Source organism: Chinchilla lanigera, unplaced genomic scaffold (genome assembly GCF_000276665.1).
Source record: "Chinchilla lanigera isolate Chin_1 unplaced genomic scaffold, ChiLan1.0 scaffold00044, whole genome shotgun sequence".
Lineage (NCBI taxonomy): Eukaryota > Metazoa > Chordata > Mammalia > Rodentia > Chinchillidae > Chinchilla > Chinchilla lanigera.
The window spans coordinates 2,139,852-2,162,834 of NW_004955445.1; the positions used below are offsets into that span (position 1 = coordinate 2,139,852).

General features: G+C 54.3%; 1 protein-coding gene across 1 annotated transcript in view; it reads left to right on the plus strand.

The window, feature by feature from the left end:
* The first annotated feature begins 14,205 nt into the window (after positions 1 to 14,205).
* Positions 14,206 to 22,983, plus strand: part of Bmp7 (bone morphogenetic protein 7) — an 81,538-nt gene continuing 72,760 nt past the window's right edge. Inside the window, exon 1 of the mRNA XM_005392260.2 lies at positions 14,206 to 14,628. Within this exon, the coding sequence (XP_005392317.1) occupies positions 14,211 to 14,628 (418 nt within the window). The 5' untranslated portion in view covers positions 14,206 to 14,210. The remainder of the gene's footprint in view (positions 14,629 to 22,983) is intronic.

The following is a 22,983-nucleotide window of genomic DNA, read 5'->3' on the forward strand; positions in this document are numbered from 1 at the left end:
TCCCTGGTGACGGAAACAGGTGTGTTTGGGTGGGCGGGGCTCCAGCCTGCCTCGGTGGAAGTCCAGCGCTTCCCCCATGAGGTCCTCGCGACCTTTAATTACTTCCAGATTTAATAGCATACCCTTGTCTGATTTATTCCTCTCAAAGATTGATTAGTAATGTAACTTGAATTGTATTCTGTTTCCCCATGCAATTTAAGATGATTTAGGGCCAAATAAAAATGAACCCCAAAGCCTTTTCTTCCAAGAGCCACAGGCTCCCTGGTTGCCCTGGCATTTGGGAGGGGGATGTTGCATTTCTGCGGGGCAGACCGCAGCTTGACTTTCTCTATCTTCAAGTGAGCAAGGACCCTGGTTCTTCTGATCTCTGGGGTGGGGGAGGGGGCGGGGCTCTGATGGGCCTGGACCAAATCCTTCTGGCCCAAGGTATCCCAGCCTCAGCACCATGCGCATTCGAGCAGATCCCTCAATGTCGGGGGCTGCCCTGGGCATCGTGGGGTATTGAGCAGTGTCCCACCTGTGAGATGCCACTAACACCTCTCCCAGCTGTGACAGTCAGAAATGCCCCTAGATGTTGACCTATACTCTGTGGGGACACAGGTGCCCCCTGCTGTGGACCGTGGATCTAGACTTCACTAATTCAGGGAACCAAGGCGTTCTGACGGGTACACTTAAAATCTCAGTGGTGCGATTGAAACTGGGAAAGAACTTCCTCCAAAGCATGGGTCAGAGCTTTTGTTGGCTTATCGCTTTTGTTGACACTGACAGCAGCTTTCAGGTGCGACCTGGAGACCCTGGAGGGCTGCCGGTGCTGAGCAGGCTGATGCCTGAGAGCCACTGGCGTAGCCCAGCCGGCCTCCTCCTTCAGGGTTCTGTGAGAATCCACCCGCCCCCAAGGCCTCCAGGTGAAAAGTCAGGGCGCTAGGGCCAGGGTGCCCCATGTTGCAAAATTCAGCGGATTTGTTCCACCAGCTTCTGGGGACCCTGCCCCTCCAGGGTCACACTGGATGTCACAGTGTGTATGTTGTGTGTGTGTGCGTGTGTGTGTGTGTGCGTGCGCACGCACATGCGCACATGTGTGCGCAAGAGTCCCTAACACTTCACAGGCACTAATTATGGAAATTTGTGGGACTATCCCTGGCTCCTCCCTTTTTCCATCTTAGACAACAAATGAAAGAGCCCCGTTCTTCTTTGCGGCGGGACCACCAAGGCTGACAAAGGGCCGCCGGCCCCTCCGGAGGGCTCCCTGGCTCTGCCCCACTTGGCTCTTTCAGGGCGACTCAATGAGCTGCCTTGTTGAGGCCTCCACTGAGGCTTGGCCTGGAAGGGACCATTAAAAACAGTTTAGTCAGAACAAAAGAAGTCCTGTTCTTATTGTCCCCCTGCCTGCAGTCTGGTTGCAGCAGCTGAAAATCTATCTGGACCACGCAGCAAATCTGGATCCAAGCGGGCCTTGAAGTTCCCAGCCTCAGCGGAGATGTCTGGACGGATCTTTGGAGCAGATAATTTACAACCAAAGCGAAACGCAGGGAGAGGCCCTTTTATTTGGCGCAAATGTTTTCTATTAAGAGCCTTCGGAAGCCCCCGGAAGCTAGAGCTCTCTTCTCCCTGTGCGTGCTCTAGGGGACTGTCTGGGTGCACACTGAGCCCCTCAAGCCAAGTCCCGGAGTGGGCGTTGTGCCCGCTTCGAGGGACAGTGCACGCTTGGGCTCTGCGGAAGCACACGGGGCACAGGCGTGTGACAGGGCGGGGAGAGGGTTCGTTTCAAAGACCTGCCCTGGAAGCTCAATGGGCGCCGTTTTTCTGCTGTGCAGAGGCACCAAGCAGCAGGAGCAGCTGTGGTACACCTCCAGAACCTTCCACACGGGGGGGGGAGTCATCACCACACAGAGCTCCTGTGTTATCACCGGTGGGATGTCCGCTGAGGTCGGGGTCACCTGGTCTTTGGAATGGACCGCCTAAAAGAAGTTATTTGCATTTTGAAAAATGAGTCTTAATTTTATTTATTTCTATGTTGCCAAAGATGAAATTTTGAGGGACGGTTGGGTTCAGGAGCTCATTTTGTTTGGCCTCTGCATTCCTTGTCCAGATTTCCTGAACGGCTGTCCCCAAAGCTGCCAGTCAGTCCTGCTGTCCTCCCTTCCCCAGGCTGGCAAGGCGTGCTTGCCATGGGAGGCCAGACCGCAGAAAGCAGAGGAAGCCCATGCAGTGCAGTTAAACAGGGGGCTGAGGAAATGGCTCTCCTGCACCCATGTGAGTTTGGACAGCGCCCTAGGGCCAGCCCTCCTTCCATTGTTCTTAGGGAGGTAGAAAATAAGATCACAAACCCCCAGCAAATCTTCGAAGCTCTAGGCCAGCAATGCACTTGGATCTCCCGGCCTGATCCTCAGTCACCTCCAACCTACTGAACCTTAATAAGGGTTCATAAATATGCACCCCATCTCATACATATAATTAAGATCAGAGTGAATTCTGGGACAGGCCTGTGTATGGAAAGCGCCTGAAATGACTCAGGACGCTGTCAATCATTTTTAACCCGGTGGGAGACACCCAGTTCAGAACCTTAAGTTCCAAAGCCTGATTTATCTGTGTTCAGGGCAGTGCTTTTTATTTTCCTACTGTCCCGGCACCACTTTTCTGTTGGCACCATGTTTTTTGGCAAGGACTTGCCCTGAGAACATCTTCCAGGGATTTTTCAATACACGCAGCTGCTTCTCAATTGCCATTTGAGAAGCGCTTGCAGTTCTTCGCTGAGAGCGCTTGCAGTTCTTCGCTGAGAGCACGTAAGAGCCTGCACTCTACCTGCTGACTGCATCCTGCAGCAACGCATCCCTGGTGGGACATACTGAAGCCCGCCTTCAGACACGTGTCACACCGAATGATGGAACTGGACAGATAGAAACAGAGCCACAGGCCGTGGGCCCAGCACTGCCCACACGAGATGTCTGTGCAAGGGACGCCACTCTGGCTTGAGGATTAAGCCATTTCAACTGAGGTTCATGCTCTTGAACTTGCTGGACTCCTGACTGAATAAAACAGCATGGGGGTTGGGGTGCAGTTGGGTGGAGGAGCACGTGTCAGTGTCCTGGCCTCAATCCCCAGCACTGGAAACAAAAACAAACAAACAAAACCCAACTCAGAAACACTGCACCATCTTCTCCCCGCTAATTAAAGCCATCGGGTGCCCCGGTGAAGGCACCTGTTTACTTTTCCAGAGGCCGTGCTGTCATTTTCTGAGCAGCAAGTCTTCCCCACCCTGTGTGTGAATCTTTCAATGGCGGCAACCTCACAGTGATTGGACCGGGTGCAGGTAATATTTGCAATAAGAACCTCATGGGGGAAATGGGGCTCCCTGGCGGGTCCTGAGGATACAAAGAATCATCCAGGCCCCGATCTTACCTGGGCTGCGGTCTGCTTAGCTCCCAGAGGGGAGTCTGGTGCTTTCACAGGGCTGAGTTATTTAACAGCAGGACTTTTCTGAATCACATTCTGTTGTTTTATCTACAAAAATCTGCCTTGGGACTGTTGTTTAAACACGAGTCGGTTTTATCTGCTCAGCCTGTTTACTGCTTTATGCCAATAAGGCTTTCTGAAGTTGCAGATGCCTTGAGCTTTAACCTCCAAGCCGGGGGACCCAGGATGGCCACACTCGATTGATTTCTTTCCTTCTCCTTCATAAATGGAAATGAAAGAACCAAATGTCTGCAAATTAAATTTTCTGGTTATAATGAGGCTTTTGAACCCCTGTAAATCATCCTTTTGTTTCTCTGGCTCTTATCCCACCCCCAGCAAATTCCCACATGGCATTTGGGAATCCAAGAATTTTTACCCCATAAAAACAAGATCAGGGCCACAGTGACAGAGATGCAGAGACGGAGACCCACAGAACAGGGCCAGCGCAGCAGGTCGTGGTACTTTCAGATGCTGGTAGCTTCTCCTCTTGCCAAGAGCCCTGAAGGAAAAGCCCTAAAGAGCAGCTGCAGGAAAAGGCTGAGTTCTCTCTTGCAAGCCCTCTGACGGCCATCTTGGTGGCTAGAGATGGCTACTGGGGAGCATGCTGGGAGATCAGGCAGGTGAGGATGGTGCTTCCGACCAAGAGACGCGGAAGAAGGTCTGATGGCACAGTCTGGACTTTGTTCCATGGGGAGGGCTCAGGCTGGGAGCCGGGGTATAAGAACTGAACCCTGAGCCAAGCCACTCCAAGGAACATGGTGGTGTCAATTGGACGTTGGTCGGCGTCTGGGGCCTGGCTGGGGAGCCGGCAGGGTCGAGGACGGGCCAAGGTTAGACGGTCATTCTGGATCAAGGAGCCCAGTGCTCTTGGGGTTCCGCTCACGGCCTCTGCATCTGTCACTGCCTCTGCTGGGCAAACCCCTCCCTGCTTGTCGCATAGAATAAATGCCTGCCCGGCCTCTCAGCCTCTTGCTTCTTTTTTCCTGTTGCTCTTGTCACTTATTTTTGTTTCTTGTCTATTTTCTCCACTAAAATATAAAGGATTGTGAAGGTGGTTCCGCTGCTGCTAACCCAGGGCCTGAGAAAAAACGGTACCAAAGTGGGAATGAATGTATGTGCGAATGTGTGTGTGGTCAACAACCCAGGGGTGCTGGGTACAGTCACTCGGGGTGTGTACTGCACAACTCTGGAGCTCCCCATTCTGAAAGATGCTGCAAAAGCGGGCCATAGCGTATGGCCTGTCACGGCACGCAGAGCTCCTGGCTCCCGTGTGACCCCAGCATGCTCATCACCCAGCACGGCCGGGCTGGTTCCACTTTATCCTTCCTGACTCGGCCTCCCTTGCGTTTTCACTGAGTTTTCTACTTCAGATGCCCAAGAGTGAATCTGATAAATGTGAGTAGTTGTCTTGCTTTAAACAGGGTCACAGGGGGCTCTGGCCAGCTTGGAATGGCAGCCCCCTTGGAATGGTGGTACCCTTTGACCTGGCTATTTCTAGCTGAGGAGGGAGGAGCAAGTTTGCCTGCAGTGGCTGCCTGTCTGCAGCCTTCCTGGGCCCCTGCAGACCCTGGGCAAATGCGCTTATAAATCCCCAAGAAGGGGGCGCTATGATTGTACCCATTTCACAGGCGAGGAACTTTGTGAAACTGTCAGAGTGGCTGAGTTCAAATGGGACTTCTTGCTCCTTGATCGTGTAACCCGAGGCAGACTGCATAATCTCGCTGGGGCTCAGCTTCCTCATCTGAGGATGCCAAAACAGGCATGACAATAACACCTCTTTTGAAAGAGCTGTGTGGATTAAGCGAGGTGACAGAGGAGGCAACCACTGTCAGTACAGTGTCTGCGAGCATGCTCTCCTCTGCTGGTCCACAAGTGCTGCACACCTGGTGCACATACTGTGAACCCCGTGTGAAAGTGGTAATAGTGTCCCAGTTTGTGTCCCTGGGGCTCAGCTATCGGGTGTGAGCGGAGCAGGAGGAAAGGAAGGCAGCCATGCTGTTTCCCAAACAAATGTCCTGCAAGTCCGTAGCTAACTGCCAAGGCCCTGTGGCCACCCGATTGCCCAGTGCCATGGGGTTCTAAAAGGAGCCCCACCCAAGGAGTGAGGACTTGGAGCCCAGCCGCCATCAGGCAGCGGGTGGCAGAGAGCAGGGGATGCTCTACCCCCGATTTCAAGTCCGGCGTTGCTCCTTATGAACCCTGTGTTCTCCCAGAAAGTTCACTCATCCATTCACTCCATATGCAGCCTGCAGCCGTGTTTGGAATCTTTTCACAGTACCGAACAAATCAGAACAGAATCTGCTTACATCTTAATGGGGGAAGGGAGACAATGTAACTACTCATTATGGGTGGGATGCCTGGTTCCACTGGAACTGCAGTTAAGCAGTGACCAATTCTAATAGAAGGCTGTCCCACACAACTTGGGACACACTTATACTAAAAAACTGTGCATTGTTTATCTGAAATTAAAATTTAGCTGTCTTACATTTTTATTGGCTGTATCTAGTGAGCTTATCTGCTGGTCATTTACAATATGAAACAAACAATGGAAATAAGTATCTTGGGTGCCTCTCCAAAGGGAACTGACAGGAAGACACAGGGAGTCAGAACCAGGTTTTGCCATCCTGGTTGTGAGCCTTGGCCAAGCCCCCTGTCATGAGGCTTCATAACTCACCTGAACGTGGAGATGCAGTACCTGATCTCAGGGCAACTGAAAGGTCAGAAATGAGCTGTATGCTGGCAAACGCTTGTAATTCCAGCTACTTGGGAGGCTGGGCTGGGACAGGATCACAAGTTTGAGCCCAGCCTGGGCATCATGGAGAGACCGTGTCTCAAAGTAAAAAACATTCAGGGCTGGGGATTTAGCTCAGCGGCATAGCGCCTGTCTGGCAAGCACAAGGTTGTGAGTTTGATTCCTGGTACTGGAAAAAAACTAAAAACAAACAAAAAAAAACTTCTGAGGATGTAGTTCAGTGGTGGAGCATTCCTGGGCTCAACCCCCAGTACTTCCGAGGGAGGGAGAGAGAGAGAGAGGGACAGAGAGGCAGAGACAGAGACAGAAAGAGAGACAGAGAGACAGAGAGAGGAGAGAGGAGAGATAGAGACACAGAGAGAGAGACAGAGAGACAGAGACAGAGAGAGACAGAGGAGAGAGACAGAGAGAGATAGAGAGAGACAGAGAGAGGAAAGAGACAGAGAGAGAGAAAGAGAGAGAGGAGCAACTGCAAAGCTCTGCCGGCTGGTGTCTGTGTCATTGATGCTAACCCCTGTCAAGCCTCACATCTCATACAAGATGTACCCACATCTGCTGATCTCCTGAAATTATCTTTTTCACACGAGTCAGGGCTGTCCTGCTTAAAAAGACACTTCATCAAGAGGGAGGCAATAAAGATAAAACCTGAGGTCAAAGAAAGGATGATTTTTAAAAAAAAAAAAAACCGAGCAGAAACAGTGAGGGAGGTGAGCGAAGAAAGCAGAGCTGGAGACAGCTGTGTAGGGTGGCGACCCGGCAGTGGAGCCACACCCAATCTCAGGTCTGCACTGACTTGCTGTAAGACTTGGGGCCTGACGGTTTCTTTCTGGGTCTCAATTTCTCTCTTTAAGACGAAGGCATCGAGCCATCGCTCTGCAGAACTTTGATTGGAACTGACCCAAAGCTCAGCACACACTGGCTTGAACAGCAAAGCCCTGGCTGAGGCTGCATCAGGCTCAGCAGGCTCCTGGGGCTCACGGTGCTGTGGGAGTGGGGTGAGGGGCGGAGAGAGTCCTCCTGAGGCATGGAGACTCGGAGAGAGCAGGGCCCTTCCACTAAGACCAACAGTACGACATTTAGTAGAAGCAGGAGGAAAGGCAGGTGGGCAGCTCCCAGGGTAACCCCTGTGGACCCTAGAAGCTAAATTTGGGGGACCTGGAGTTCTGCGAGGCTTGTCAGATAATATGCTGTGTAGCAGGTGCAGTTTGAACGTCAGGTGAACAGCGAATGAATTTTTAATGTGTCCCAAATAATGCAGAGGGTATTAACACCTCATTATTTCTGTAGCTGAAATTTGCAAGAACTGGTCAGACCCCTTAACCTTTGCTAAATGCGGCTACCCCAGCAGTGCTGGGCTCTACTTCACCAGAGAAACCAGTTTCTGTTTTCTGGGTTGGGCCCCTGTGAAAAACTTTTTGACCAAAAGTTTGAAAAAATTTTGATTTTTTTTTTTTTTTTGGACACTGGGGATTGAACCCAGGGTGTTTGCAGTGGGCTACAACATGCCTCCACTTTCTTTAAAATTTTTTAAAAAAATTTTTGAGACAGGGTCTCACTGAGAGTGCTGGGGTTACAAGTGTAACCACACGACACCAAGCTAAGGGCAGTAAACTATTGGGTGACCCAATTTCCACGGCATTTCCTTGCTCCCCGATATTGTATACTGCGGGGCTCCTGGCTGAGGGCAGAAGAAATGATCTGGAACTGACTGGGGTAGGAAACAAGCTCACCGAAGGGTACTGGGGGGCTTCCAGGAACCCAGAAAGGCCAGAGCACCAGGCTTAGGCTCTCCCATTAGGAACATGGTCTGGGTCAAGCTGCAGAATGGTAGGGCTCACCCTGACAGCAGATGTCTCTGATTGGCTGGGATTTGGTCACGTGGCAGAGCTCCGGCTGCAAAGCAGGCTGGGACAGTGCATCTCCACCTGTTCCGCTCTGTCTTGGGAGGTAGACGTTGCTTTAAGGATGGGGAGTCCCCAAACTCAAGAAGCTCAAATGTCACTGGGAGGAAGGAGATGCTGATAAGCTGGAGCAAAGAACATTCCCGTTCTTAAAAAAAGATTTCTGCTTTTTGATGTTTCCGCAGGGAGAAGAGCTTATCAGATTAGTCACAAGGGTTGTGGTCAGTTTCCGCCTTTTCAGGCACTCATTCTGTAGCCCTTGAGGAGGCGAATTACACAGAGCTGCTCGACCTGGTCCCTTGGCTTACGCGGAGGTGGGGGGTGGGGTGGGGAGGGTCCCGTCCCGTTGGCCTCATAGGCAAGGTGCCTTCTTCAAACCCCACAGCACCCTTTGAAAGGCCAGGGACAAACTGATTTTGCAGAACGAGACTGGTAGCTGTGTTGTCACACACAGACCCAGGTTTCCAGCTTCTCGTGAAAGTCAGAACTATGCGGCAGCTTTGGAATCAGATTCTTGGACGGCCTCCCCACGGGAATGAGGTCTCCTGTTCACTCTGGTCCCCCCTCCTCTTGAATCTAGCCCAGTGTCCCTCACCACTTGTCATCCTGTCTGGTTCATGGCTTCCTTCGGCGGGATTGGGAGGAAGGTAAATATTCCCCGGGCTTCTGACTGTGGGACCTGTGTCGATGTGCTGGTTACCTGGCTGCTGCCTTAGGCAGTAAAATGTGTGACTTCTGCCATAAAGGAGGCATGGAAGAGGGGTGCAGAGGTGCTCCGCACACTTCCTGAGTGTTGATAGGGCACCTACTACGTGCAAGTCCCCCGGCACTGGGAGATGCACAAGCCCTCTGTCTGGACGAGCTCCAGTTTGAAGGACTCAGGTCTTGGAACCAGAAAGCCTGCATTAGGAGTGTGATTTTACCCTTCTCTCACCATCAGTGCAGCTTTCGGCAGGTTCCCTCCAGGTTCTGAGCCCCAATTTTCTCATCTGAAAAATGGGGAGAATAGTATAATAATTCTACGTTATAAGAATACCTTATAACATAGTTGGGGGGAATCAGTTAATTAAAAACACTTAGAATCATAGCTGACAGATTATTAAATTTTCAATGTGAAGCCCCCAATAATTCGTTAGGTGTGACCTCAGGAATTCAGAACTCTGCTCGTTGACGGGTATGGAAGGCAGCTGCGGCAGCAGCCTCTGGGAACAGGTTACAAGCGTGGAGTCTCGGGTTTCCTGTGTCTTAACAGACCCTGGGGTTCGGCCAGCTAGACGGGGAAGCAAGGGAGAAAGGGTTGCTTCCAGGTCCCTAAACATGGCTGAGGCCTTGGGCTTTGTAGGCAGATGTGGCTTTGGATCCTGGCTTTGACACTGATTATCTGGGAGTCTCTGGGCAAGTGAATCTTGGTCTTCTCAGAGAGGAGAGGAGCAGAAGAGGCTGCTCCATGGGAGGGGGACATGCAGGAGCCAGCACAGCCTAGTAGGTGCCGCAGGCTGGAGCAAAAACTGGTTTCCCCGGGAAGAAGGAGTGGAAAGAGCGCCCCCTAACGTTGAACCAAGGACAGTTAATGCTGGAGACCAAAACAGGCTTTTTCTGAGAGAAGAAATAACAGCCATGATAGGAATAAACAAAACCGCAGCTTCCTCTAACTGTTTGCAAGGCTCTGGAATTCCACTGTAATGTCAGCTTTCACTGGACCGTGTACATGTGTCTGTCTTTCTGTGATTTCCATGTGCAGCTGTGGCTATGACCACATACGCTTAAGACCAACAAAGGATGATGAGTCTCCTACACCACCGCTTAACTAGTGCACAAAGAACATCCCAGGAGGAGCAAGTACAAGTACCCCATGGCTCCGGCGCAGTGCACGGGGGAGAGTCTCACTTCAGGTGTGTGGAAACAATGCCCTCCGTAGGATTTTCAAGCGCCTGTGTGAGCAGATCCTTGATCCTCTATTCCCTACTGGGGCCTGAGGATCTGATTGGCTGACCTTGGCCAGCTGGGGTGCACAGAAGGAGCAGCCTCCAACCCCCTGGCTCAGCCAGGCACCCCACAGCAAGCCCCCCGGGGCACCCTGAGCTTCCCCCTGGGCAAATGAAGTGAGAGCTTTGGGGATGGAGATAAAGTTCCCCACCTCAGCGAACAATGTATGTGTCAGCAGAATTCTTTTCGCTTTATCACCTTGGAGACACACACTCCAACTCGGCCGGAATCACTCCTGCAAGATGTGACTGGTGGTGCACGCAACGGAAACTCCTTGCCCAGCGCGGGGATGAGGGGTGTGGCCCTAGGCCCTGCGCTGGCACAATAACGCCCCTCACCGTGCTGGGCCTCTTTCATCCGGGCAAAGGGGCCCCAGGTGTGCAGCAGACTGGGCCAGATCTGATTACGGCTGGGTGTCCCGGCTTGGGGACCGGTTCTGCTCTGGGGGTGTGTGGGTGGGGGCTGGCTGCTGCGGAAATGAGAGAGGCCCCCGGAGAGTTCTTGGGCCCTGGCTGGACTGGGGTGGGGGCTGGGGGACAAAGAGAGGATTGGAATGCAGTGCTACCCTTTCATCTCTATGTCCCCTCCCTGGGCTGGGCGTGCTTTCTCTCTGTAACGCTGCTTTTCTCTGCAGACCATCCTGAAAACGGCTTGTTGGTATCTTTAAACGCAGGAGGCCTGCCCGTGAACGCACTGTCCTTCCTGTCCGGATGGGGACTGTGCCCCAGGCTGCGTGCAAAGCCTTTTACAGGAGTTGAATTGACTTCTGAACCCTCATGACAACCTTAGGAGTGAGGTGCTCTGAGTCCCCCCATTTTACACACACATGAGGGAACCGAGGCAATGGAGGGGTTAAATCCCTTGTCCACCCACGGTACAGAGCCGGAAGGGGCAGAGCCAAGGGTGACAAGGGGTGAGCAGGCTCCCAGCAGCCAGGCTGCCACCTGCCACCACGGCCTTGGTCAACCCATCTCAAAGCCTTCGTGGGAGGGGTCAGCTTGCAGGCCGGGTACTCCTTGCCTGTGTTTCTGTAACTACTCACTCACTCAGCAGGCATTTGCTGAGGGCCTGCTGCAGACTTAGGGGACTCCTCCTGGGAAGAGACTGGGGAAAGAAAGCGGCCACCCCTCCCCCAGCACAATTACAGAGATAAGGCTAAATAGGGGGTAGGAGAATTCAGAGGGAGCCTTATCTCTGCAGGTCTTGGATGTGGAGAGTGTGGTGTCACTCGAGCTCCCAGGAGCAAAGATGGCTTCTCCTGGGCGGAGAGGGCCTACAAGGCTCCTCAGGCAACCGCCCAATGAGTGGCCCCAGGCACCCCCTGGGGGCCACATGACAGGCGTTTATGGAACACCTGCAGTGTGCCAGGCCCAGGTGGGCTCAGGCAAGATGCACAGCGAGGGGACTCCAGAGTCCTGCCCCAGGACTTCCCTGGAGCAGCAGTGGTTTCATATGTAAACTGGCACTCAGACCCCGGTGCCCCCACTGCTTCCACTAGCGGAGCCCTCAAAGATGGGGGCCCCTTAACACCCTGAAGCCTGCTGGGGCAGAGCCACCCTACTGCATTTCATCCTGGACTCGGAAGGAGGAAGCCCTCTCATCTTAGTTGGCGTTGAAGGTGGCAGAGCTTTGCCATTCAGCGAGAGGGCAGGGGCAGGGGCAGCCCTCCCAGAAGTCCCCTGTCATTTCCCCTTGTCTCCCCCACCCCTGCTGCCTCTTAGCACAGGCTGGAGTGACCCAGACACTGGAAGCCATGGGCACGGCTGCCATCTCCCCGGCGGTCCCTGGGTCACATCTCACTGCACACCCCATTCCCTTCTCCATCCTTGTGGGCACCTCCTCTGCATCCTTTCCGGGGAGAAGCAAAGGGCGGGAACCGTCCCCCTTCCTGTCCCCAAACTGCACTGGCTTCCTGTCCCGTCTCCTCCCCTACAGGGCTACCAGGCAGGGTCTTTCCGTGCTGTGCCCCTCTGCTCAGCATGTGCTTGGCACCAGGACTGGCTGTGTCCATTCAGGGTGCAGGCCCACGTGGCTGCCTCCTGACACCCTGACACCCATGTGCAGTGGGGGAGCGGCCGGGTGCAAGCCAGCTGCAGGGGGCTTTGGGAGGACCTTGCCCAGCAGGGGACTGAGGACACCCTGCAGCTTGGGCCTAGGTAGGAGTGGCCAGGCCCTGCAGACCCCTGGCTACCTCTCCTGCCTTGGCCTTGGGCCTCGCCTCCATCATGCGGCCCCACAGCCTGCAGTGTGGTCCACAAGCCCCGAGAGGGAGACCCCAGAGCCTTGTGCACATCATGTCACACAGGGCGACCAGCCAGCCCCCAAGTGGGCATCACCAGGGGGTCCTCCCAAAGCACTTTCCCAAACTCAGCCCTCACGGTGCACCCCAAACTCTGTCCTTCACATAAGTCCAGCCCCAGGAGAGCAGGGTACAGGGCAGAAGCACAGCTCCCCAACCATCCATGAGACTCGGGGTGAGGCCCATTTTGCTCCATTTTTCACACGAGGAAACTGAGGCTCACAGAGCAGTGATTCATTTACACTCCTGCACCAGAGGGGACAGGGGACCTTCGAGCTGTCCAGGCGTCTGCATGACGGAGTGCACACCCCAGTGAGATGAACACACGGGGAGAGCGGAAAAGGAGGGGTGGGAAGGCCTCAGCCACAGGCCTGGGCCTTGAACTGGATGTAAGGACCCGCGGTCCACTGCTCAGGCACAGCGGGGTCTCAGGGGAGAGCAGAGAGGTGAGCTTGAGGACCTGTCCCAGGCTGAGGGGCAGGGACAAACACAAGGCCCAAGCACCCTCAGAAGGCAGGGACGCACTCCCCAGCTCACACAGATTTCATCTGTGCGACCAACAAACGCTGACTGCTCAGCCCCAGCGGCTCTGGGTTCAAGGCCTCTGGGCGCCAGAGCCCTGGCAATGACGGATGGTCTAAGCCTTCGGGGCGCTGGGTCTCTAGCGGGGGCGACAGGACAATAGAGACCATGCAGTGCCACACGGTGAGAGAAATTACAGGAAATCTCGCAAGTGTGCATGGAGTGGGTCGGGAGAGGAATCGAGCTTAGCTCCGCTGGTCTGAGAAGGTCCCGGGGAGAAAGTGGCACTCCAGAGGCGGCAGGGTGGGGCGTATTGCAGGCAGAGGGACTGGCTACGAGCTGAGGCAGGCTGGGCAGCCGAGGGTCAGCGTGGGTGAAGTAAATGGCGGGGGAGGGCACAGAAGCCCGAGGAAGCGTTAAGATCGCCGCCTCTGGGAAGCCTGGCTCTAGTCCCGCGCTTCCTCCGAGCGCCACCAGCCTTTCCCCCCGCGGCCAGAGTCCCACCGGTGCCTCGAAACTCCTTTCTCGTCCCAGCTGCGAGGGCCCACTGGGATTGCTGCCTCCGCATCCCTAGGGCGTCACGCCCAGCACCCGGCACCCGGTGGGCACTCGGTAAATATTTGTGGAGCGCAAGGAAAGGAATGAATGAACCCATTGGGCACGGCTGGGGGGGGAGGGCGGGGCCCAAGGCAGGTGGGAGGCCGCCGGCGCGGGAGGGGCCCTGGAAGCCAGTCCTCCTGCTTCTCCGCCCCGGCCCCAGCGCGTCTCACTCCGGGGCTCCGGCGGCGGCCTCTCGTGCGATCGCGGGCGCGCAGGGCTGGAAGAGCAATCGCCGGCCGCGGCTCTCGGCGCCGGAGGTTGGAAGAGCGTGGGTCGCCCGCGCGAAGAGCGAGGGCGAGCGCGCGAGAGGAGCGGGAGGAAGGAGCGCTCGCCCGCCCGCCCGCCGCCTCGCTGCTCCCCGGCACTCGCTCTCCGGACTCCTAGGTTTGCTGGCTGCTCCTCCCACCCGCGCCCGCCTCCTCGCTTGCTCGCTCTCTCGAGCTGGTCTCCAAGCCCTGCGGTGCGTCCAGGCGAGTGCGGGGCGAGGGACCCCAAGCCGGCGCCGAGCAGAGGGCGGGGGTCCGGGCAGCGCGCAGCCGGCCGGGGAGTGGCCATGTCTGGCGCGGGCGCAGCGGGGCCAGTCTGCAGCAAGTGACCGAGCGGCGTGGACCGCTGCCTGCCCCCCTCTGCCACCTGGGGCGGCGCGGGCCCGGGTGCCCGGAGCCCGGGAGCCCCGGTCGCGCGTAGAGCCGGCGCGATGCACGTGCGCTCGCTGCGCGCCGCGGCGCCGCACAGCTTCGTAGCGCTCTGGGCGCCTCTGTTCCTGCTGCGCTCCGCCCTAGGCGACTTCAGCCTGGACAACGAGGTGCACTCGAGTTTCATCCACCGGCGCCTCCGCAGCCAAGAGCGGCGGGAGATGCAGCGCGAGATCCTCTCCATCTTGGGCTTGCCCCACCGCCCGCGCCCCCACCTCCAGGGCAAACACAACTCCGCGCCCATGTTCATGCTGGACCTGTACAATGCCATGGCGGTGGAGGAGGGCGGCGGGCCCGACGGCCAGGGCTTCTCCTACCCTTACAAGGCCGTCTTCAGCACCCAGGGCCCCCCACTGGCCAGCCTGCAAGACAGCCACTTCCTCACCGACGCTGACATGGTCATGAGCTTCGTCAACCTCGGTGAGTGCGGGTGGGGGGCAGGAGGGGCCGCGCGTCTCTGTCCGCGGCGCTTTGGGACTGGGAGGGAGTCGCTTCTTACGTGCAGCCCGCCCATCTTTCTATTCCTGGCTGTTTGCAAAACCCCAGCGCCTGCCCGAGGGTCTCCCGCCGCGTCCCCCAATGGACTCCGAGCCGCGCGCCATAGGTAGGGGGGCGGGGCGCATCCGGCCGGTGGGGGTCACTAGCAGCCGGGACCGTCCTAAGTCTCCTCCGAGGTTCGCCGCCGGCCGCATCTCCGGGGCGGGAGGCGCCGGCCCGGCCGCGGCTCAGTTCAAAGCGCCGGGCTGGGTCATGTGAGCGGTCCCCGGCCGGCGCGGCCCGCAATACCTGGATTTAAAGGGCCCTTCTCGGCGAAGCTGCCTTCCCGCCTTTCCTCGGCGGCTCCCCGCGCTGCCCGGCCCAGGCGTCGCGGCTGTCGCGTCCCTTCCCCGCCCAGGCGAGCCCTACCTGTCCCTTCGCCGTGCTCCCGCCTCCGCGTGGTGCCGGCCCGCGCGCCCCGGGGCCCCTTCCCCGGCCGCCCCGCGCCCACCTCTCGGCTCTCTCGCTCGGAGCCAGGGAAGCAACGCTGCCATTGAAAACTTTCTATTTTAAATATTTAATGATAGGTCCCGGGCGGGCAGAATCCATTTTCAGCGTTTATCACGTGTGGCGCACAAACCACGGGGTTTTGCGATTGGGCGGTGCGGGACCTCGCAGCCGCCGCCGCCGGGGGCGGTGAGGGGACCCAGTTCCCGACGGGAGCCCCCGGGAGCCCAGCTGGGGGCGGGCGGCTGGAGCCGCGGCGGGTCCCAGCTGCTCCCGCTTCATCTTTGCGCGCACATTTCGCCAGGCTCGCCCAAACTCACCCCCGGCAGCGCGCTGCAGGGCTCAGGATCAAATATTTGGTTTTCGAGATAACACGCCCCGATAGCGCTGTTTTCTGGGCCGCTTTCATTCTTCTTGTGTAACTTGCTGCGAAAGCCCGAACCAAGTCGAAACAGCAAACACGCCCACGGGCGCTGTGTCAACTTGGAAATAATGATGCCGGAGCCGGCGCTGGGCACCTGGGGCGTGGAGGGGGCCCGGGAGGCCCGGATCTGCCCTAATGCTTTCCGCTCCAGATAAGGTCCGCAGTTCCTGGGAGGCCATTGTCTGCCGGGGCGGGAGACGGAGGTGCCCGAATAACTTAAAAGTTTGCATTATACTAAGCAACTAGTGAAGAATGAAGCGGCTCTGGGTGTCCTGGTTTAGATCAATCTTCCAGGATGTATGAGCAGGGCAAAAGCAAGGTGCAGACGAGCGCGGTGACACACGTGCGTGGGCATCACCCGTGTTCCACTGGAAAAAGACCCTGTGACCCGGGGGAGAGGGATTTTACGGGGCGGGGGTGGGGGTGGGGAAAGCAGGAGCCGGAATATGATTTTTCATTATTTGTGTAAATTTTTTTTTTCACATGGGGAGCTGAACCCAGAACCTTCACACTGAGCTACATCCTCAGCCTCTTTTTTTTATTTTTTATTTTGAGACAGGTCTGCTCAGCTTGCTAAGTTTCCAGGGTGGGCTTGAACCTGTGATCAGTTTGCCTCAGCCTCCCAGCGTTCGGGAATTACAGGCATGCTGAAGCATCATGCCCTGCTGTGAGATATTTCTAAGGCTCTTTCTTTTATTACCAATAGCATAAACTAAAGAAAAATTCAAAACTCGTACCTATCAATACTCGAATGAACACTGAACTCTGTGTCCCTGCTGAGATGGGAGTTGGCCCGGGGCCCTTCCTCGGGTGGGAGATTTATGGCACCTCCAGTTCTGTTCCTTCCAGTGACTCCCACTGAATGTAGGGGGTCCCCCGCGGATGCATTCACAGCCTAGCCCGGTCGTTAAAGAGGTATTTGTGAGCCCTGGCTTCTGAGCACTCCAAACCCCAGGGCAAGGAGGACCCTGATGATTCTAGACTGGTGGCCTGGCCAGACCAGGGCTCCTGTCTCTCAGACAAGGACCCGGTGGCTAATTGGGTGCTGCTGGGAACTTGGGGCAGGGCTGATGCTCCCCCCACGGCCTTGGGAGCAAGCTGGGGCTTGCTTGGGAAGGCCACAGCTGGACGGCTTTCCTCCTCTGGCCTTACACGCACCTTTCAATCCATTTCTTTCATCTTGAAAGGACAAAGACCAGCTTGTCTGAGCCTCTTAGTCAGTCAGGCTGACTTCGGGCTTTGTGGGACCGTCCTGAGTTTCCCAGGTCTGGCTTTCTGGAACATCACTCCAAATTAGATGGTGGAGTGGCTTTTCACAGAGTGCGCTGACCTTGTTTTCTTTCTCTTTCTGTCCCTAAACTGAAGGTAATTAGTTAGGGGCAGACCTGGACTGCAGTTTGGCAAGAGGCTTCCTGTAGGTGTTTCGGAGGGTGGCCTTTGATTTCTGTTCTGCAGCCGCGCAGGAATTAACTGCCTGTCCGGAGTTCCTCCGTAGCAGGGACTCGGTAGCATTAGGGTTGGGGGGAGTGGGATGGGGGGTTTGTCCTGAGGCAGAGCTTGCCGAGAACGCACACTGCTTGCCCTTAAACTGCAAACATGTCGATCTAGTAGTATACAAAGTGTTCTGAAGCCAGGGTGGTTCTCACACTGTGCGTAAGAGTCAGACAATTTCACTTGTTCCTGGCGAACCATTCTTCGGTACTGTTCCTGGGGACAGGCCTGCAGACAAGGGTCTCAGGAGGCTGCCTTCCTGTGCCGCCCCTCCCCCTCCGCGTCCCTCTGCTGTCCTGCAGGCCTGCCTGCGTGGGGACCCGGCCTGCATTCTGAAGGCTTTTGCAGACCTGGCGCTTTTATTCTTCCTTCTGTCTGCAGCCAAACTGGTTTTTTGTTCCTATAAGTCCTTCTCCTTGGAATTTGAGCTTTTTGCCAGGGTGAGCAGGATCTAAACTACAGGGGAGTTTACGACAAAACCAGGGGCTGGGTGTGCGGACTTCACACTGTACCTTATGACAAAGATCAGCCTATACCTTAAAGCCTCATGTAAGGCCGGTTGAGCTCCTGGGCTGCGGCTTCCCCTTAAGTTCAATGGCAAGATTTATAAACTGGTTTGGATTAACAAGCCCCTGACTCCTCCATGTAGACTTAATTTTGGAATTCAAAACAGGCTACCCACTTTTAAATAGTCCCCGGGCCATGGGAGCCATGGGGATCCTACGAAGAGAATCTAGCCATTAGTCCTTATCACTCTTTGGATGGGAAAGCCCGGCAGCTCTCTTTGGAATCTTCTAACGAAGCCGGCTGGCAGGAGACATGCGACTCGGGTTTATCTCTGGGCCAGGCTATGAAGGGATGAAATCTGTTTAATCTTCGAAGTGAAATTTAAAAAAATGAGAAAATTGGAAACCTATCATTATTGGAGGCAGCGTATAAAAGTGGCTTTTGTGAATGCACCCGGAGAGTGGGAGAGGCTATGCAGTTTGATTTTTTTTTTTTTTTTTAACCTTATACCATCTGGCTACCCTTTTTGTTGACAAGTGTTTGGCATTAAGATCTCTCCTCTTGCCCCTTCGGAACAGGCCCTACCACTGTCGAGTATTAGAAAAAGATTCTGTTACAGTTTAAAAATGTCCTTCAGGGAGTGCTCCGCGGAGCATGACTGCAGGCATCTGCAGCTGTAACCTGGCTTGTGTTATAATTTGGAAGGGGCTGCCCCACATTCCAGCACTGAGCGCAGCCCTCACTGGTAAGCAGCCAGAGGTTAATATAGATGTCACACAGGCTTTCCCCTGCTTTCTTCTTTCGTTCCTTCTTTCTCCTCACCGCGCCTCCGCTATAGGAGTATACCAACAGCTGTGTTTTTAGTAACCCTTTCAAGATCACTTCTTTTAAACCTCATTTTCCTGCTTCTATAAATCAAAGGTTCCCCCTCCCCTTTTCCCAAGGATATATGTGACCCAGATTTGAACTTCGGGGATCATCTATACGGTATATATTTCCCTTCTGGACTCGGTAAGGCTGAGCCCTGGATGCCAACTTGAGTGGCTATTTTTGGCTTTTATTCCAGGGTTGTCATTTGGTTGTGACGTGGTCCCCGTCGAGGGGTAAGGGAAGCGGCTCAGATAAAAGTTGCTCTGAGGGCAACAAAAGGTGGTGGTTTTTTTATTCTTTGAGAGCGTGGAGAGAAGAAAGTGCCTCTGAGACACAGCTCTCACGGGCGGAGATTTGGGCCTTACCTCGGCGGCTCTTGAGCCTTTGCCCAGATAAACACAGCTGGTGGACGATCTCTGACCACCAGCATACCTGCGATATGAGCGCATATCACATGTCTGCCGCGCGGAGACCGGTGATGACTTCATTCCAGGGAGAGCCCCATCTCGGTTGATTGATCACCCGTATCACTTTAATATCTTGCCCTCCCCTGTGCAGTAAGGTCATATTTGGCCCCATGCAAGAGTCAGAGTGTCCTAGCGCTGCCCCGCCCCGCCCTTCGCAGCCTGCCCATGCGTGGAACAGTGGATGGAGGGCCTTTACACTGAGCTGCTGGCCATGGGCATTTTTTCTTTCCTTCCCTGTTCAGACTTAGCTGGGGCTGTTGACGCACCGGCGTTTTGGTGTGGCGCTGCAAAGCTTCGCCTTAATGTTCTCTGGCAATGTCGCCGGGGTTAGGGCACAGGCAAGGATGTGTGGGACCTGTCATGTTATTGTCAGGAGGAATGTGAGGATTAGCCTCCCAGTGTGGTGGGGGGAGAGCGCCACAGCTGTGTACACTTATTATAAAAGATTTAAGTCCCACTGGTAAAATCAATATATTGAGTTGCACAACCCTCTGCTTTTAATTAGTTTAAATCAAATGCGCCGGTCCCATTTTACCTCCTCTGGTCTCTATGGGGTGAGGAAATACCAATATTTACATAGAAACTGTTAATTTGTGGTGAAAATGATAACACATTTAGCTTGACACACGCCAATGGCTCCAGTGTGATGGATCCCAGATCAGCAGGGAGTTGAGGCCGATGTCAGCGGTGTGAGGGAGCAGGGAGGGGACATCGGTAACGTCTACACCGCGGACCCCAGATGCCAAGAGGCAGGTGCGTCTGCGCAGGAAGCACTGTCTTGGGCCTTGCGAGAAATCGGCTGATTCTTTCTACTGCAGGCTGGAGATGTGAAGATTCACCCACACATCTCAAGTTTTTCCGCAAGCATTCTTGCAGGACCCTTTGGGTAGGCTCTGCGTCTGTCTAGCCAGCCTGTGCAAGGTCCTTTGTGTTGAGCAGCACGCGGCACGGTGCTTTATTTATTCCAGAGCTTTCCCTTCTCCATCCTGCAACCGTTTATGGAGGCAGGAGAGCTCACTCCTGCAAATGATCCCGTGTACAGCCACGGCTATTATGTGAGCTGGTCGGGATTAGCTGTGTGTTCGGCGGGGATAGAATTCTGGGTTTTGCAGCAAATGGCATTTGACAAATACTATTTGACAAAAATGTGAGTTGGTATTTCTTAATATGGAACAGATATTGCGTAGTTAACCTTCTCCGGCGAAAAAAACCTGCTCAAACCCAATGTGAAACAGCGATGCCAATGAATACCAGGGCCACGCTGTGTGCTGTTCCCCTCCGCAGTGGTGGAGTGTTTATGATTTGAGGGGGTGGTAGGAGCGCACAGAGCCTGACACTTCCTGACGGGAGGGAGGCTTGGCGTAGCGTGCGCTGTGCCACCCGTGAACATTTGCACGGGGAGGCGTCGCAGGGAGCAGCGCAAAGCCTCCGCTGATCCTCGTGGAGAGGGTTGAATTAATGACAACTTGGAGAGCACCAGTTCTAGTGTAATTGCCTTATTGTTTTGGAGCCAGGGCGCTTATAATCTGGTTCCTGTACAAACATGTTTAACGTGTGTTAATGCATTTCCAAACCAGAGCTTCTCCGCACAAGCCTGCTTTTCATTAATTGATGTCGGTAGCATGGTACAGTATTTCAAAGGGCTGGCCAAGTATAAACTGTGTTTCCAATTTCCTTCCTTTCCTGTGTTTGGAATGCCAATGTTAATTTGTTCCCATGCAGGACCAGGGCCTGCCAACCGCGGCTTTCTATAAAGGGCTTCAGAGTGAAGGCTTCCAGCCCTCGGTCCTCGCTGAGGCTTGGGGCCGCCTAGCCAAGTTTCCTGACACTTTGCAGCTAATTCTGGGTGATATATGGAGTGGGGGGTAGGGGGGCTTCACTGCCGTGTAAGGGAAGTTCTTGGTGACAGCAGTGGGTGTGGCTTGGCTGGGAAGAGTGGACCAGAGTCCACAGCGATTCTCTGAGACGCCGCTCAGAGCCATGTATCTGTTCCCGCTAGAGTTGCATATTAGCTGTGTGACCTTGAGCAAGTTACTTCACCTCTCTGAGTTCATCTCTTCATTTCATGAAGGCTGGGTAGTAATCCTTTCCTCAGCAGATCTCAAGAAGGCAAAATCATTTCGCCCACGTCCAGAGTCTGGCACATATCGGTGTCTAATAAGCGATAGCTCTTGTATTTGTTGGAGAGGCTAGATCAATATTCACTCGTTTTTTGGTCTAACTTTCAGTTTTTAAGTAATTAACCTTAAAGTACTGAGATGAAGCTACTCTATTATTTTAAAGGTGTCGGGCGAGTGCTATAATGCATGGCTTCCCTCCGCTTTCAGAGAGCAATGAGCTGTTAATGGATACAGCAAACTCATTTGAAAATTAATACAGGATGATGCTGAATCTTTTTCCCGAGTTTAGCATCTATGGTTATTTTAAAATTTGACTGCTAGAGGGCTGGGGGTGCAGCTGAATGACAGAGCGTTTGTCTAGCACCTGCAAAGCCCTCGTTTCCGTCCCCAGCAATGACGAATAAAAAAATCACTGCCTGAGAAATCGATGCTGAGTCAGGAGCTATACAGAACTCTCTGTACTACAATCTTTGCAACTCTAAATACGAAAATATTCAAAAACGGAAAAAGTGTAATTTTCAATCATCTTATTACCGAAGTATTTCTCCCCACCCCTTTCTAGACGCTGGTCAAAGCACAAATCGTCTTTCCCTTCCAGGGAATGACAAGCCCGAAGCGCTCATTAACAGACTACAGGCATGACATCTCGCTTTGTACTGCAGCAGGTGCAGGGCAGCCCGTCCCCTCCAGCAGCTGGGTGGAGGTGACACCAACAAAGCCCTGTGTGGAGTTGGTGTATTCGGGAGCCCCTGGAAACCAGAGCATGAAAAGGACATCGTCAGGGTGGGTGTCTTCTCACCCCGGCTTCTCCTAAATTCCCCCAGCTCTGTCTGTGCTGCTTGGAAAAATGCGACTTAGCGAGAACTAAGTTTCTCTGCGTCGCTGAGGTCACATGGTCCGTCACGCCTGTATCTCCCGGGAGTAGCTTTCAAGTTTCAATCTTACGTAGTCTGGCTTAATTAAATTTGGCTGTGAATGGGAACTCGCGCTGTTTCCAACATCCAGGACTTGCATGTTCTGAAGCGCTGGGTGGAGGCCTGTCCCGTCTTGTAATTCCAGCCTCTCTTACTTTCATGTAGCCGGGGAAAAAATCCTAAGCGCTTGGCATGACACTCAGCATCCAACCGCTGCAGTTGCTTCTCAGTAACTCCACAAGGCGCACGGTGGCAGCCAGGGCTGTTTGCGGTTTTGGTGGCTGGCATTCTGGCCTTCCAGGTGTCCTTCCTTCCTGGCCTGCCTGGGCACCGGCTCGCAGGTGCTCAGGCCATAGCAGGTGCCCAGCTGTTGGCCCTTTGTGTGCATGAACCGGGTGAGGACCATCCGGCCATGTCCTTCAGTAAATTACACTTACGTAGAAATCCATTGTGTAACCATTTCTGTTGCAGGTGAAAATAGAAGTTTAAGGAACAGTCCCAAAGCTGAGGAACAATACAACATTTTCATGTTCAGTGAGGAATACACACCGTACCTCGTCTTTATGGGTGTGATTTTAATTTTAATGGAAGTCATTTTGATGAACAGACGATGTAAATGTCACTAACTTCGCTCTCCCTGAAATGCGCCGTGTGACCGAGTGCCCTTTGTTGTTTTACCAAATTGGGCCAGCATTTTGGCATCGCGGATCTAAATGCTTGCGCCCAAATTTGGATGATTTGGGCCTTTTGTTGAGTCAGCATAGATGGAAGCAGCTGTGGTGACAGAGAACCCGGTGATCTCAGGACCTTAAGGTCACAGAGGTTTCCCGTTCGCATGAGACTGTGACTCCTCTGGGAGTTGATGGGAGCTCTGTGCACAGGTGGGGTGCTGGGGGGACTTGGGTCCTCAGAACGACTCTCCCTCGTCTTACGGTGTGAGAAAAAAAGACAATGGAATTGTGCCTTAACTTTTTAAATTTCCACCCGGAAGTGACTGT